The sequence below is a fragment of the Meleagris gallopavo genome, chromosome 1, assembly GCF_905368555.1.
Source record: "Meleagris gallopavo chromosome 1, MGAL_WU_HG_1.1, whole genome shotgun sequence".
Classification (NCBI taxonomy): Eukaryota; Metazoa; Chordata; class Aves; order Galliformes; family Phasianidae; genus Meleagris; species Meleagris gallopavo.
In genome coordinates, this window is record NC_139404.1 from 3341027 (window position 1) to 3357600 (window position 16574).

Here is a 16574-nt window from a genome sequence, read left to right on the forward strand (position 1 = left end):
CATGCTAAAGAAAGTATGATAGTGATGAAAACCTTCCCTTAATTAAACAAGTGGATACCCATAGATGTGGGATGCTAAGCTGATCGAGGTGAGGGCAAGCTTGTAAGTGTCTCTAAGAGACTCTGTAAGGCCATAGTCAGCCAACTCTGCACCATTCCTCCTGCTCCAGCCACAGGCTAAGCAAAACTAGGCTGTCCATAAAGAACCACCCCTGTCTAAACTGAGGATTGGGCAGAAATTGGCTGCTCCAAGTGAAGCAAACTGCTGGGTATTTCCAGCTTCAGAAAAAAGATGACAAGTTTCTGTTGTTTTCTTAACTATTCTTCTTATAGCTGTTCAGTTTTAGCACTGCAGTGCAGATCTACGTGCAGCGTGCAACCCACACAGTCCTCTAAGGTCAAGAGATGCATGAGCAGCCAAAGTGGCAAAGCAGCAGCAATGTGGGCAGTGCAGCACTTCCATGTGCCTCCTTGCAACCCAAAGAAAACATTTTGTTCCAGGTTGGATGGAACATGTTCCCACTTATGCAAGGACAAAAAAAGAAAAAGAAAAAAAAAGGGAACCGGTTTGATTTAAGTACTGAAAGTCAGCAATTTGCATCAATCTGTGTTCTAGCACCGTGTTCCTCCCCAGTAGAAGTTCTTGCAAGTGCTAGCACACAGTGGATTTATGGAGCACAGATCCAGCTAATCATCGCTTTCACAGAACAGGATGTTTTCTCAGCTTTTCCGCAGTGCAGAGGACAGGGCAGACTCACCCAGCAGGAACAGTGCCTGCTATCCAGACAGAACACACCATCAATTTGACAGTATCTGCACCGCTCAATGTGTTCACAATTTTTCCATCCTCAAAAATAAGTGATGTTAAACAGATCTGAAATGTACACTCTTGCTAGCATATACATTTTTATTAAGAAAAAAAAGAACAAAATACATTCTCTCCTTATGTACATTACATACATCATAACTACATTTGTAAGTATTCCTCATATCACTCATCCACTTATGTACAGCACAGGGCTTTCAGATCAACCCACAGATAATCAAAGATGATTTTTGCCAAGGAAGTAAATTAAGATTCCAGGTTGAACAAAGATAATCCATTAAACTGTAAAGAAAAGGCAGGGATGGGGAATGACCACAGTCCAGGAATGATGCCTGTGACCACCACGGTAAATGCATATCTTGGGGCTCAGTGCAGGACCAGTCAGTGTTTGAATTGCTCACTGAAAGATGCATGCAGTTCAGTGTTCTCTCCCATGGATGCTCCTTGCAAGCCCAGGGCTGCACTCCAGTTCAGCTCTCCTGAGGTCAGGTGCCCAAGACCACAGCTGGAGTAAAAAGGGAATTCAGAGGGACAGCAGAGTCTGGGGGGGTGCTGCAGGAATGCAAGTGCTTTGGGTCAGATGCCAAAAACAGAGAAAAAGGTCAGACGCTAGATAGGGAGTTGACGCTCACAAATCCAAGCACTACATAAGGATATTCATTTTGGGGGGACCACACAGTGTAGAGGACAAGAAAACAAACATCAAAAATCCAGACAAACAGACCACCACACTGTATAGTGCTAATGAGAGGCAGCAGCTCTTCTCCAACCAACAAAACAGCTTGAAAATGCACCCCGACCAGGTGACTGTGTGAGCTCAGCCAGCTTAGCTGTGTCCAACTCCACACTCCTATGCTATCATTGCATTTAAGAGAGGTAGTTCGTTTCAGTGTTTTCAAAGTACAAAGTTCAACAGGAACATGTTTATCACGATTCCTTCATACTTCTAAAATGCAGCACGTTGACCTCAACATCTAAACATACAAGATGGATTTAACCACCAAGACTGGAACATGGTCTCCCATTAACTGAGAATAAGTCAAAGGGCTTTAATTTTCTGCCCCTAGGCAAGGCAGTATGCAAGGTTTGGACCTCCAAACACAAGTCTCCCAAGAACATATACGTTTGTGCAATTAAGCTCTTTCCTCTGGCTGAAGGTCTCCCCAGCATCCCCTCATTTCCTGCTGTGGGGAGAGCATTCTAGAAGACAACACAGAAAACAAAGCCTTGTTAGACAGCAACAGCTCCTAATAACTAGGGTTTGTTTTGTTTTCCACAACCCAGCGCTGCAGCTTCTGAAGTGAGAAGTGTTTTGCACATCAAAACATCAAACGAAGGGAGAGGGGGAGAGGCTAGGAATGAGGAGGAAGAAAGGAAGTATTTGGCTTCCACTGTTAAGAGTGCCTTTCCAATTGCCATAGCAGACAAGAGGGGAAACTAAGCACAACTGTCCTCCATGGTCAGAAAAATGTAATAGTCATATCAATATAGAAGTTCTTATCAGCATGGGAGACCTCTGCAGTGCTTGGCAAAGGGAACCAAGCCATCCAACTTGACTACTGTGTATTACTGCGGTGTATGGAGAGGTATGAAGATCAGCCAATACTCAAACGTGACTATTTTCAGTGAATTCTGACTTGCAATTAAGGAAGTAGATAGCGATAAAAGTCACTTTCCTTTTCTAAGAGTTGAGATTTATTTTTCAAGGCTTCAGAAAAAAAATAATCAGTTTTCTTCAATGAAGAGACTCCACTGACGCGTTGCAGCACTTTTGTATTTAATGAAACATGATGTAAATGATTCAATCCTTTAGGCAGCTAGTTACCAAGTCAGGATATTCAAAGAGTGTTTTTCATCCCAGCAACGAGAAAATATATCCACTGGACTTTTGGGAAGCTGAGAAGACTGCAACTACTGAAGTCACCATTTTGGTCTAGCCTTCTCACCATCATATTAATTAAAAAGTAAGCTAACATTCCCTCAATTCCACCAGCAGCTTTTGTTAGAGAGCTCAGGGCATTTTTAGGTTCTAACAATCTTTAAGTCTTGAGACCCACAGCTGATTGTGCTGCAAAACTTTCAGTATGTTTTAGTTCAAGCCTGGTTGGCCTCTCTGCAATTGTTGGAGAGACTGGAAAAGGGGGCTGGAAATCTTTCTTAAGATCTGTCCCATGTGTTCATCTTTATGATGACTGTGACAGACAGAGAGGGCCAAAGCCCAACATGAAGCTCCAGAACTAGAAGAACCTGGTCTTGCATCACTCCCATTTTAAAAAGAACCAGAAAATCCAGACTGAGTAAAGAAAATCTGCTCTAATTTTGAGCTACTTAAGAGTCAAGTCTTTCCATGAAATACGCATCACATCCGAAACACACTCATGTGATCATCACAGCATCATCCCAAGTCCACTTCTCATGTCCCTTTGTCCTACACTATGGAAATAAATCAGACACCAACTACTTGCTGTCTGTCTATACTGGTTAGGGATTTGGGATTACAGAAGCAAGTGCTAGAAACCTAGAAGAATTACTGAGATGAACTTGCTACTACCATCTTCTCCTTATGTCAAACAGCTATCACACTCCAGCTGCTATGCAAAATAAACAAGGCTCAGACAAGAGGAAAGGATTTATCACAGCAGTTCTAGGAGAAAACATTGTGATTCAGATATTTTTCTTCTAGAGTAGTAGCAAAACCAAAACCTAACCTGGTAGAGCTCTTCACTCACCACGATTTTTTCAAGAACAAACTGCAATGCTGTGCTAGAGCTGTACACACCAATTTCTGACAGCACACAAATACTTACACTTTCCAGGTCATCAGTAAAGGCTGAGCTGCCTTACAGCAAACAGCTGGAGGCTGAGATAACATACACCTTTGTTTCTACCAAGTATAAATTCAGATTTCAAGGTACTAATGTGATATACTGACAGATGTTGCAAGTCTGTGGCTATAAATGTTCAGAAGCAGGGCACAATTTGGGTCACAGCAAGAATTTGGAGTTCATCACATTGACAAATGGAGTTCAAACACATAAAAGCAAAGGAGACAGCAGCAATGTTACCTTTAGGATCCATACTTGCAGTAGATTCTGCCTTGCAGACCTCTAGACTCAAGACATACAGCTGGCATCATATACAAACCCACAACCACTACTGTCTGCAGAGGTTTACATATAAAACCAAAGCATTTATGGATAACCCAGAAATCCATCCAGTTCTTTGACCTCTGCCAGAATGCCAAAAGCACGTGCTGACATCAACCATGATGATTTCTCATTCTCACTTTCAAATGGCAACAAGCAGGTAACTAGCTGGCTCCACAGTCATGCTAAAGCTGGGTTTAGATGCATTACCTACAAATAAAACATGTGGAATCAATTTAACCAAGCACTGAGCCATGTATTATTATAATGGTTTCAGTACAGTAAACTTAATTCTTCTGCTCAGGTTCTCATTATAACGGAACCTTTAAGTAAAAAAGGGATTTTGCCTTGAAACTGCTGCCACAACTTGAATACTTCTAGCATAACCTTTCCATGATGGGATATCATGATCATATCTACCACAGCCAAAGGCATTTAGATACACTAACAGTATATTTGCATTTCAACAATATTTACAGCTCATGTACTACTATTAATCTGTATCAAGAATAAATCACATAGCTGTTCTTAAATCCTCCTTTCACAAAAAAAGACGTCTCAAAATTTCCACTCATACTTAGAAGAAGCATGGCCAAGCTTGTTTGTTTGTGTTTTGTTCTGTTTCTTATGTTCTTTGTTCTGTTCTTTCTCCTGATCAGAACAGTGGTAATTATTTGTTTTAAAGTGGGCCTACCTCTGTTTCTGCGACAATTACAGCTGTAAAACAGCTGAAGAACTTCCAGAGAAGCACATGAATTAGTTTTGCTGTCAGGGCTTCTCTTGACAACAGCCAAATATTCTTCAACTCGGAGCCAACCACAACTAATAAGCTAAAATTCAAAGCGCACAAACCAGGGATCAATGCCTCACAAGACATTTTTCCACTTCTAAATACAAAGGTTCTGGATAGAAACATATGTAATACTTTTTGTCATTTTCCTCAAAAGCAGCACAGCACTACATCAACAGAATCACTACATGTACGGAGATGAAGGAGCATTGAAGTCCAATAGCTCTACGATAAGTCCTTCTCAATTCTGAAAAACAGAAGGCACCAAGAGAATGAACAGTTGTACTTTTACTGCTACCTGCCACCTTTCTGCATCTGAAACAAGTGCAGTTATGTGTCTTTTATTACAGTAAAAGCAAATTTAGGGAAAAGAAAAAAATAGATGATTCAAGTTTTTCAGAGTACTGCTCTAAATTTATTGCTCACTGCCTGCAGCATTCACAAGTGCAAGTTTTCACAGCAGGGCAAGATTGGTCTACAGCACTGTGACAAAGGAAACTCCCTTCTAAAAATTTGCACACATCAGGAAAACGATTCAGAAAACAGCTGTTCCACAAAACCACACAGAAAACACTCTTCCAGGGTAATCACTATGCCTGGAAGGGGTCTGTTTTGGAAGAAGAAATAGCTAATGGAGACCCTGACACTTGTGCTGCTTATGAAAGAAAAACACAGATGAAACTGTTGCGACCTCTTGCCACTAGCCCCATACCTCTGAAAGGAATCTGCATTCCTGCAAATAGGTGGGTGTGAGTCATTTACTAACACTTCTCCATCATCTAATTTTCAGGCCCTTCCAACTAGGGCCATTCTGTGATTCTGTTAGTATAATTCACAACCAAAACAGTTCAGCAATTTAAATGAAGCCTATCCATCCTTGTTTTAGTACAGACTTCTCAGAGGTAAGCTGCAGTGTGTTCTTTAGGAATGCTCCCTATTTCCAGCCTAGCTGCTATTGCACTAGGCAAATACTTGTGAGAGAAAAATCTTTCCAACCAGGACTTCACATATCAATTAGTAATGTCATGCCCTTATTTTAAAAAATCAGTCCTCTTGACCCTTGAGCTAGAGCAAGCCTGTGTGTGTCCAAAGCAATTCAGGGCAAGCAAAACCGAAACCCAGACATTTATGCACATGATTGAGTATCACTATGTGAACTACACCTATGGGATGGTGCCCGGAGAAAGAGCAAACAGAACTTTTGTGACACAAAAGTTGTGCTTCCTCATTACACTCACCAAAAGGAAGGGATGCTTATACATCATCCTTGAAAGAGCCAGAAGAGAAAAACTACAGCTCATTTCAATGACCACTTTGCAACAGTTTTCAGATCACCTCAGGAGCAATGCTAATTAATGGAAGGCTTAGAAAAGGGCAAGGAGGTGGCCATCCTCTCCTCATTTGTTACACCACCACCTAAGCGAGTCCTTCTGCCACTTGACACATGAAAACGTGATTAAGTCATGTTATGATATCAGCGCTCTCTTCAGAAGTCATGTTGAAGAAATATGAAGGACTTCTGCCTTGTGATCACCATGAGGGGCTATAGAACGCAAGCATTAACAAACTCAATTAATTTTGCCTAATCTAAGTGGCCAAAATCAAACCTGAAGGGCTTTATTTCTCAAGGAAATCATATTACTTCACAGCAGTAACTTCACATAAAGAACAGTTTGGTGACCACAAAATAATGTTGCAGGTTAACACAGTTTAGAAATAAATTACTGTAATGTAAAGATTGTATAAAAATTGCATAAAGTCACATTATGATAAAGGCAAATACAGCATGCGTGTCTTTATGCTACAGAGTGAGTGGTCTCTGTTACAGCCTGCAAGCAGTATAGGGGAGGCTTGAAAAACTCTCCCATAGCTCTTTTACACTTGAAATGTTGCATGCACTGCACTGCAAAATGTTTTCAGGTGGCTCTTTTTTCTTGTTGTACTTCAGCATCTCTGTAATGATCACATCTATCACTTTCCTGGAACATAATCGGTATCTTTCTGCTCCTTGTCTTTTTTTTTTTCTTTTTTTTTTTTTAAATACTTCCCCATTCAGAATTTTTGTTTTTTTAAATCAGGTAGTGCAGTATATACCAATGCTAAGAAATCATTTAGTAGGAGCACACAGAACCAGGAAATACCCTAGGCAAAGTCATGAGAAGCCCTCACTGTGGATTAACATCTCTGGCCACAGGGTGCCTCTGCTGCTCAACAAATACCCAGAAGCTGAGCAAATAGTTTCTGCTGGTTAATCACCAGCTGGAATCCACAAACTGTGCTCGTATGAGCTGAAATCGATTGGCTCAGGATAAAGGTGGACCAATATTTGATCATCCTGAAGTGCTCTCATTAACTGGGATTGTCCATCCTATAGAAACAATGCTTCCCTAATTCAGACAAGGAATTCATTTATTCTGTGGTACAGAAAGAAAGCTAGGCTGCCAGGATTTGCATGTACCTCTGAGGACAGTGAGTTTTGACTGAATTTCTGTAATACAAACCAGCTCAGCAGCAATACTGTTCACACAGCCTTTAGCATTTCCGAACTCCCACCACCTACTCACCACAGCTCCTCAATCTAGTTTTGGGCTCACAATTATGCTGAGGCTGAAAAGTACTCCAGGGTTGCAATATTTTAGCTGGTTGTGTGAGATGTGTCCAGTTCAATCTCAATGGAAACCTTGCCTCAGTAAGGAAAACTCGCCCAGGTTAGCACATCCAGTATCTCTATTCCTATGGCACAGGCTCTACTTTAGTTAACAAAGCAACTGCAAACATAGCATAAAACCTAGCAGTCACCTAAAAACTTTCCATGTCACTGGAAAAAAAAATACCACGTTTCAAAGAAACAATTTCATCACATTTCATTTACTGCACTGCGTATTCTTCCACAGACATCTGATTTGCTGACCACTGAAGTATACAATTTCTAAACAGTCTCAAGTTACAGGTTACTTAAAACACTGCATCTATATACTCCTCCCTGAAGACAAAGCAAAGCCCAACCTCTAACGCATTGTTCCTTTCTGGGTGATTAATCACTAGCATGGAGGTTTAAAATTTATTTCTAACATACCAGAACTACGGAAGTTGCACAAAGAACATGATTAAAGAGGCAATACAATGCAATCAAAGCAAGCAGACACTCAAGCTCTGGAAAAGACACTTCACTAACTCTTTATTTCAAGAGTTCAAATCATCTTTGCACACACACAGGACTTCCATCAAGTTCAACAGGAGCTGTGTAGCCGTAGTGAGTGCAGCAATGGTACCCTGCTGGCACGAACAATTCTGGACATAAAGCTTTGCAGTTGCATATACGATTTACAACAGCCAGTTTTGTATTGAATGCTTACTGACACTGAACGCAAAAAGCTGCTAATGCTCAGTATGAGTATCCTTCATTCCACTTTACAGTGCAGCACCAAGCCCTTACCTTATTTATAAAGAAGGCTTTCAGCAAAGAAGAATATATTTTCTATACATATGCATCAGCTTGCTTTTTAAAGGAGTTTATGCTAAAAAGGCCTCCTTCACATTCAGAGCAAGGTCTAAAATGCATTTAAAAGTAAAGAAACTGCACTACACAAACAGAAGACAAGCTGTTTGGAGCAAACCTCTTTACATTTACACACTGACAAATGCACACAAAAGCATAGGTGTATGTAAACGAAGACAATCTGCTTCGGAAATCCTACACCCAACCTGGAGTCAGGTTGCAGAGGTTGGGTGTGTGAATGGAAGACCCAGTTCTGCAGAGCGCTGTGAGGACCTGCAGAGTTTTTCCATCAGGAGAGCATGGCACTGGAAACAGAGCGATCCCTGAAAAGGAGCCCATGCAGACAATCCCTCCACCCCCATTTTCTGACAGCTTCTCCGAGGCTCCCCCATGACTGTCAGGTCTAAGTGGAAGGCTCCAGAGAACAGAAGTTAGGCATTTAGGTTTAGACTAGATATCGAATGCAATCAGACACTGCTGCCAGCCAGGTTCTCGAAAGAGAAGACAGACAATTTGTAACACATGCTCCCTTCACATGACACCCTGCGATTACAAGACTCAAGACACATATATTACTGTTACCTCAACACACGCCAGTGTCTTGCTGCCAAGTTATTCAGCTGCTGAGGATGGACTTGTAGGACAAAGCAATACATCATGACTAGCTACAAATGAACAAAGAACCACCACCCACTTTCCCCTGAAATCCAAAATAAAACCCATCATCTTTAATTCCAGACAGCCCACGAATTTCAATTTTCCTCTAGAGGGAAAAGCGATCACTGCACGATGGGGTTTTATTTTCTTCTCCTCCCCTCTCTTTTCTCCTTACATTTGCTAACTCAAAATTCAATGTCAGAAAAAATATATATATATTTAGTCAGAAGTATGTCAGTTACATTTTTATTAACCTACTCCAAGGGAAAAGCTTTAGGGATTCACCATACAAGTATAAAACCCCTTTCAAACACCTAGGGGTTACTATATTACTTCATCCCAGCAGTCAATCGATGCAGTAAAAAAAAAATTAAAATACTGAAAATGGATGCTTTTCCCCTCTTCCACATGTCCAGTGATCGCTCTCTGTTACAGCGTGATGAGGTCTACCAGGTTGCCTTTAGGAGGGGTCATGTTGTCCGGAAAGAAGTTGACTAATGTGTCAAACAGCTGAGTTCTCTGCGCATAAGTGTGATCAACATCTGAAAACCCTGGGGGAGGAAAAAAAAAAAGGAAAGCAAGTCAGTGCTTACTACATTAAATGCTCAATTTAGTTGTGGAATACACTGGCTTTCCATTCTAAATGGAAGTTAATTATCTGCCGCGTTTTTGTCCCTGACTAAAGTCCAGCTAACATCCGTAGCATTGTACTAACAGAGCTGCCAGCTTCTTATCCCACTACTGTATGCATGTAAGCACATAGAGTTCATGTCACTCCAAGCCAAATCCACACCAAAATCAAAATGCCATAAAAAGTAGTAGGCAAACAGCTGTCAAGTTTGTGGACAGTCCTGAAGAAACGAGGGAAGCAAAAGTCCTCAGGGGACTGCTCTGATGTCCCAGAAAATAAGATTCATGTAGTTATTTTTATTTGGTGCCTCATTTCTTCCGTCCTCAGGCCCTCCTCATTATCTCATGACTGCCTTAGCCAGAACTGGTACTCACACTGCTCATAGTTTTTCTTGAGACAAGCTGTACTAATGGTAGGAATCCTGAGTTAAGAGCTGCTGTTTAATCGCTGGGCTGCACTGTGGACCCAGCCTGCATCTTGGCACAAGGTCTCTGCAAAATCATTTTGTGAAGTGCCTCCTCCTGAAAGGGAGGGTTTAGTCCACCACGGCAGCATTGTTTATCCAAATCCTCATACTTAAACCATCAACAGCACAAACAATAGAGTGGGCATACAACAATTTCCTCTGCTTTGTACTACTTAAACCACTGGTATCTCGAAGGAATGCTTTTTAATTCACTTTTCAGTTAATCAAAGTCAACCAAGTTAATCAAACCAAGGGGGGTTGGTTGTTGTTTTGTTTTAGGAGCACCACTTGATGCATGTGTCCTCCAATCTTTAAAGACAATCTCTGAATACAGCACTGTATTGTAGAACGCAGTGGTGTTAATGTGGGAAAAACTAACTCATCTTTCAGGTCACTGAGAACTAGGAGAGGGGAAAAACAAAATCAAAACACTCCCCTGAAAACTAGCATTTACTTCCCTTAAAAAAACATATTTCAAACAACAGCATGAACTAGGTAGCACTCCCCAAAGTCAGCAATGCTTCTTCATCCAGCAGGGCAGGTAATGCAGGCTTTATCCTTTCCTCAATTTCTTCCATAGGGATATACATGGTTTGTCAAAACTGAAGCAATCTCCACTCCTAGCTAGAGCCCAGCAGCTGGCTGGCAACACAGTTACAAGAATGCAAATTACACCAATAGTCTTCCTATAGCTTGCCCAGGATTAATATCTGAACTGTTTAAAGCAGTTAACTGGATAGAATAGCAAAACAAATTATGGCTTTGGCTCAGACCTCCTGTTTTCAGACCTACATGCCACTGCTTTCTTCACTCTTGACATCCTGCCCAAAATACTCATTTTGCAAAGAACACAATGAACTAAACTACTCCAGGAATTGCAATTATCCTAGCAAACAGAGCTGTAGCCATGCTGTGAGATTCCAAAGTGACATGACAAGATCCTGACCAAAGCTTCTGTTTATTTGGGCAACAGTAACGCATCAGATGTAATAAGAGACACAAAATGATCCCCAGAGGCATGGATTTAAAAGCACTGGTGACAGATGTTTTAAATATGGGCTCAAGGCATTGGGCACTGGTCATTATACTCTTTCAAATGCCTATGCATTTTCAAACTGAAAAAGGTTCACGATACTCACAAGAGCATGATGTTAAAAAAAAAAAATACATACAGAAGAAACTAACAGTAATGATCTTTAGGAGAGGGAACATTCTTCATGCGATTCCTCTGATAGACAATACTCACCAAGAGTGGTGAAATCCGAGCCAGACTTAAATAATGCTGAGGCAAGAAGCTGAAACTGCAAAACAGGAGGTGGAAGAAGAAAGAAAAAAATGCTGTTAACTGCATTGGCAAAAAAACAAACAAACAAACAGTGGCTTTAGAGTTGCTGGATATTCTCTGCATAATCCTTAAAACTACTGTTGCATGCACGTGAGTAATAGCAGACAATGCTCTCATATGAACAACACAGCTTAGCAGCACACGTTAAATGTTTTCTTCTAGAGATTTGAGTTAGACCAGCATTGTAAGGGTAACTGGTACAGTGCAGCGTGAACTGTTTTAACACATCAAAAGCTTTACATTTTGATAACCTTTCTGAAGAACAGCTTGTATCACAACCTTGTTTGAGGCAAGGTCTTTTAAAGTTTAAAAAAAGTTCCTTGCTTGGAATATCAGAATTAAGAGTAAAAGTGGATTAAGTAACACATTCATCCCTTAGTATCTTAACAATTGACAGTGAATATTAGCTTCCTCTGCACCCAGCTGCTGTTTTCAGTTCCTCATGTTGAAGCAAAGCTCAGTGCTTTGCCATGTATCTTCAAAAAACTAGCCAATCCCCTTAAAGGCTTGCAATATTTTGTCTCCTCTCTATTTTCTGTATGGTGATATGGCCCAAAGAAAAAAGGGTAAAATATGTAAAGGGAAGGAGCAAAGAGAACACCAGAAATCAGATATTGATCAGTTTAATTTCAAAAAGAAAAAAGAGGAATAATGTAGAAGATGACAAGTAGCAATCAATGCTGATTTAGCAATAAGTTGTATCACATCAATCTGATTTCTTCTACAGTAGGGCAGCAGGCCATAGGGATAGAACATGGGACTCTTTTTTTAATCTCGACTTTCATTGGACTTCAAATGCTTTTATATGATACTTAAGGTAAATTAATGAGAAATCGCTGAGATTAAGCTAGCAGGGAATAACAAATAGGCCAAGTAACTTTACTGGAGGTAGTCATGAGAGGTTTGATATCAAAACAGAACCATGAATCATAGAAGAGGAACAGTGTCTGAAAGCAGAGGACACATTCATTCAGCCCACAGGCCTCGTGCCATGCATATACTGCCAGCATGGAAGCAGTCATGCTTCAGACTGTTTTTCTGTTTCACCCAGGATATAACGATGGTTCAAGATGCAATTCACTAGGGTCAAGTGCAAATCAACAAACGTAGGAATAATCAGTCATACAAAACAGAACTGCAAAAACACATTTGCGAGCTGTAATAGATCATTGTCGGCCTATTGCAAAAATAACAAATACAGCAGAAAATGAATGAAAAGGAGTCAGGTCTTCAAGTAAATCAAGTACTCCCGCTGTTCCAAGGCTTGTAAATTCTCATCCACAATACGGCAACAAACTCCGAACGCCCTATATCAATTAGCAGCATATTGGGAAAGTGCTAGAAAAATCAAGTGGTTTAAAAATCAAGCTCTGTCAATACAGTTTAAAGAGTCAGGGTTGCACAGCCTCCCCAGAAGAATGCCCAAGGATGAAAGAGCAATGAGTGGCAAATGTAAAAGCCTTTTACGAAAAGGTAAACCTACAACTAAGTGCAAGAACAAAAAAAACCTTCAGCAAAATTCAATCTGCCATCAAGAAAAAGGCAGCCTGAAGTAAGGACTGCAGCGTGTCAGAATAAACTTGTAAATTTTTGTGGAGGCTATTACAAGAAGACATTAAGAGAGGCATTTAAGAACAAGTTGGGAAGATACAGAATTGACAAACTGCAGAATAGGGGTGATGAAGTTGGTTAAATTCCCTCGGTGAGGGATCTGATTACACAAAATCAAAAGGGACTGCATTGCTACATGCGTACTTCGCTGCAATCGAAACTTTTAAGACTTGCTTGGCCCTGCACCAGTGACATCCTTAAACAGAAGCCCAGTTTAAATAGCTCCAAAAGTTCCAATAAAACCAGTGGCCAAATCCATTGTGCTTCTGATATAAAGTGCCATGTCCTAGCTATCTTCCTCTTGCAAACAAGTGCCTTACTGGCCTGCTGCCAAGCTGCCTGGTGACACATTAAGCCAGCTCTGGGGACAATGCAGACACCACAAGCTTTGAGGGATTCCCCCTCCTCCCCCAGCGACCACAGCCACTCAGCCAGAAGCAGAAGTAAACCCCAGCTGGGGCTGGGTCTCAGGTACTCAGTTCCTAGAGATCAAATAACACAATCCAGGTAGTAACTTGCTGAGCTGAGACCAAAAATCAGTTGAAGAGACCCTTCACCAAGTATCCTACTCTTCGCGCACTTTGAGTGATGAATTTCTGCTGCTATGAGTTCCTTTCTAGCCTCTGGGGAAAGGAGTATCTTTTTTCCTTCACTGATGCCACTGTTAACCTTGAGAGTTGTGTTTACTTTTGCTTTAAAAATGATACTTTATGCATCATTTCACATTTAAAAAGCACTTTATGATAGAAAAGTCAAGCAGGTATGCTACCAACATCAATTACGGACAGCACTGAAGCTTTATGCTGGCACACCACGTTTGCATTAAAGTACCAACTATACAATGTTCTCCCAAAGGACCCCCATTTTTTTTTCCTTAATGCATAAGATTGCTACTGCCAAGTGAAGACCATGTTTCTTACACACCATTCATAGCATATACCCAATGCAACTTTTTTTCATATACTTCTGAACACACTATAAAAAAATAATTTCTGCATTCGTTTTTTCTGTTAATTAATATCCTACCAGATAGTATTTCATATTTTGCTTCATTCTGGGTCCCCAATTTGAAACTACCATCTTTTTTTTTTTTCCCCCCAAAACATTTTGCTTTAAGCAGCATTTACTGAATTCATTTATAGCTAGAAGAGCAAAGCCTTCAACAGATCGCATATCAGATCTCTCCCAAATGAAAGAGCTAATTAATGACCACCTAGAAAAAGTGATTTGCTTAACGTCACATAACAACTCCGTTACAGAGGCAGGACCAGAATTCAATTATCCAACTATCCAACAGAAGCATCCAACTGCTTTAATCATGCCACCACCAATTTTTTTTTCTGACAATCCCTTCACCATGTTGGCTTCATCTACTCCAAAGTAAGCCTCCATGCAAAGACAACAGTTTACCTCATTACACAATTAAGTACTCTCTCAGAGATCCAATCCTCCTTCTAAACTAATGCAAGGGTTCCTCAGAGATAGAGATGTAAGACAACTAACATAAGGTTCTACAACCACTTTCAGAGAAAAGCCTAATTAAAGACTGCATAATTAATATTAATTCCAGTATTTTCCAACTTATTCGTATTTCCAGTATTACCGTTCTTTAATCAGTTTTACATATTTCACCCAGGTTTCTACCTAAAGCAAAAATACAATTCTACTGTGCGACAACCCATAGACGTTTTATTGTATTTGCCGCACACCTCTATTGTCTGCGCAAAGGGAAGATCAGTAATTCTGTTTGGGATACTCGAGGGGCTGTACCAGATAGATATAATTCCTCCTCCAGAAGTTCTGCATTCTGAGTGCTCAGATCACAGCACAAAGCAGTTTCTCAGCTTTGACCGATTCTGTTGGGATGGCGCCTCGTAGTGTAGGCACAAAGAAGAAACAAGAGGCCTACGCTGTTTGAGGATGGAGCTGTCACAAGCTGAAGTCTGGGAGAGTCGAACACTTATTTCAAAGACTCCTTGGCTCCAAAACCTCTGCTCCTGCAGCACTCAGAGCTTGAGGCTTTACAAAGAATCACAGCAGGACATGAAGAACAGAAGTGTGCTTTTCTTAGCTCCTTCCTAGAACTATTTTTCCTATTTGGGCTTAAATTTTCCCAGAAATTTCACTCAAATGCAGACCTAAGCAATACTTTTGGGCTCTGCTGGCTTTTATCTGGCAATTTTTTTTTTTTTTTTTTTAAAGAAAATGTCTCAAGAATGGAAAGTATAAAGGAACCTTGAACAGAGGCCTCCAGCCCCAGGCTACAAATTAGTCAGGTCTCAAATTAGCCTCCAGGTTCTTGTTAGTTTCTCCCACCACAGTCCAGGAAAAACAGATTTCAGCTTTTACTTGCACTTGGTACCTATGTTTTGGCAAGCAAGGAAACAAGCTTAAGTTTCTTCTTCATACTAGGCAAATCTGTCTCATTGTCAAAAACGGTCTTGTTCTATTTGGGCAGCGCTGGTCATTTTTTGGTAGCCTCTTCATTTCTTCTACAGACTGCAAGTAAAGCAGCAGCAATGTTTTGGGTTTGATCATTCCAGTGTTCAGCTGATCACACACAAGGCTAAGTGTGTTTTCTGATGTTTTTATGCTTTAGTATCATCTATTTTTTCATGATATACAAGTAAAATACTTGGAATTCATTTTAAATTTCAGTTTCGATCACTCTTGTCTTTAAAAGCTTAAATTAGGAAAAAAAGCTTCAATTTAGGAAAAAAAAAATATCACCAAATGCACATCTATTTGTATATGAAACAGAACATTCATTCTGGCAGATTTTTTTTCCAATGTCAAGAACTCCCAGTGTCAGTCTTTTATCCAACTTTCATCTCCTAATGAGCCAGGATGCACAGATAGACTTCCATGTGCTCTGGAAATCTACTCTCCTTGCACAGTGTCACAGCCAGTAAACAGAAAAGATTAACTGATCTGAAAATGCTGAACTGAAGAAGTTGAAATGATTTCAAGCAGAAACACAGTTAAAGAGAACTAATCTGCAATTGCAGGCAACAGCAGAAATATATTTGACATACAGCCTGTGGCTATTAAAATAAGCACCTATGAGACACCTACCTCCTAGCAGGCATCTACAGCTTCACAGTGTAGTAATAAATAAAAAAAGTAAAATTATCATCTCATGAACATTGCTAAAATTCACAACAAAGGAAGGAAAATCTGATGTATGTTCCTACTGTCAATCATTCATGCTACTTTAAACAAAATTGGTTACTACTGCCAAAGTAAGTTTTGAGAATAGCCTGTTTATTTTCTTTGGCATTTAACTCAAAACAGCTGAAGAGACTTGCCTAACGGAGTTTGAAAAAATCACTTCTATTATAAAACAAGTAAGCTTTACCCTGAAGTGAAATTCTGCTTGTAATATCATACCAGTCTATAAAACTGTAACAGAATCAAGGATAAACTCATTTTAGTCCTTTCCAAAATTAAGAGCAGTCCTATAGAGAAGGAGAATAACACAGAAAAGAGAAACTAATTTCTTTAAAATCTGCCATACTTGGAAGCCTTACAGTCTTCACTGGTTGTAGACTGCACAGAACAAACCAATCAGGTACACAGCTCTCAATATTAAGACTATCTCAAC

General features: G+C 40.3%; 1 protein-coding gene across 2 annotated transcripts in view; it reads right to left on the reverse strand.

Moving 5' to 3' along the window:
* Positions 1–892: 892 nt before the first annotated feature.
* Positions 893–16574, reverse strand: part of MKLN1 (muskelin 1) — a 105949-nt gene continuing 90267 nt past the window's right edge. For both annotated transcript variants that reach the window (XM_085213313.1, XM_085213385.1), the window contains exons 17-18: positions 11261–11315; positions 893–9468 (exon numbers count right to left, since the gene is read on the reverse strand). In XM_085213313.1, coding sequence (XP_085069439.1) covers positions 9347–9468; positions 11261–11315 — 177 coding nt within the window. In that variant the 3' untranslated portion in view covers positions 893–9346. The remainder of the gene's footprint in view (positions 9469–11260; positions 11316–16574) is intronic.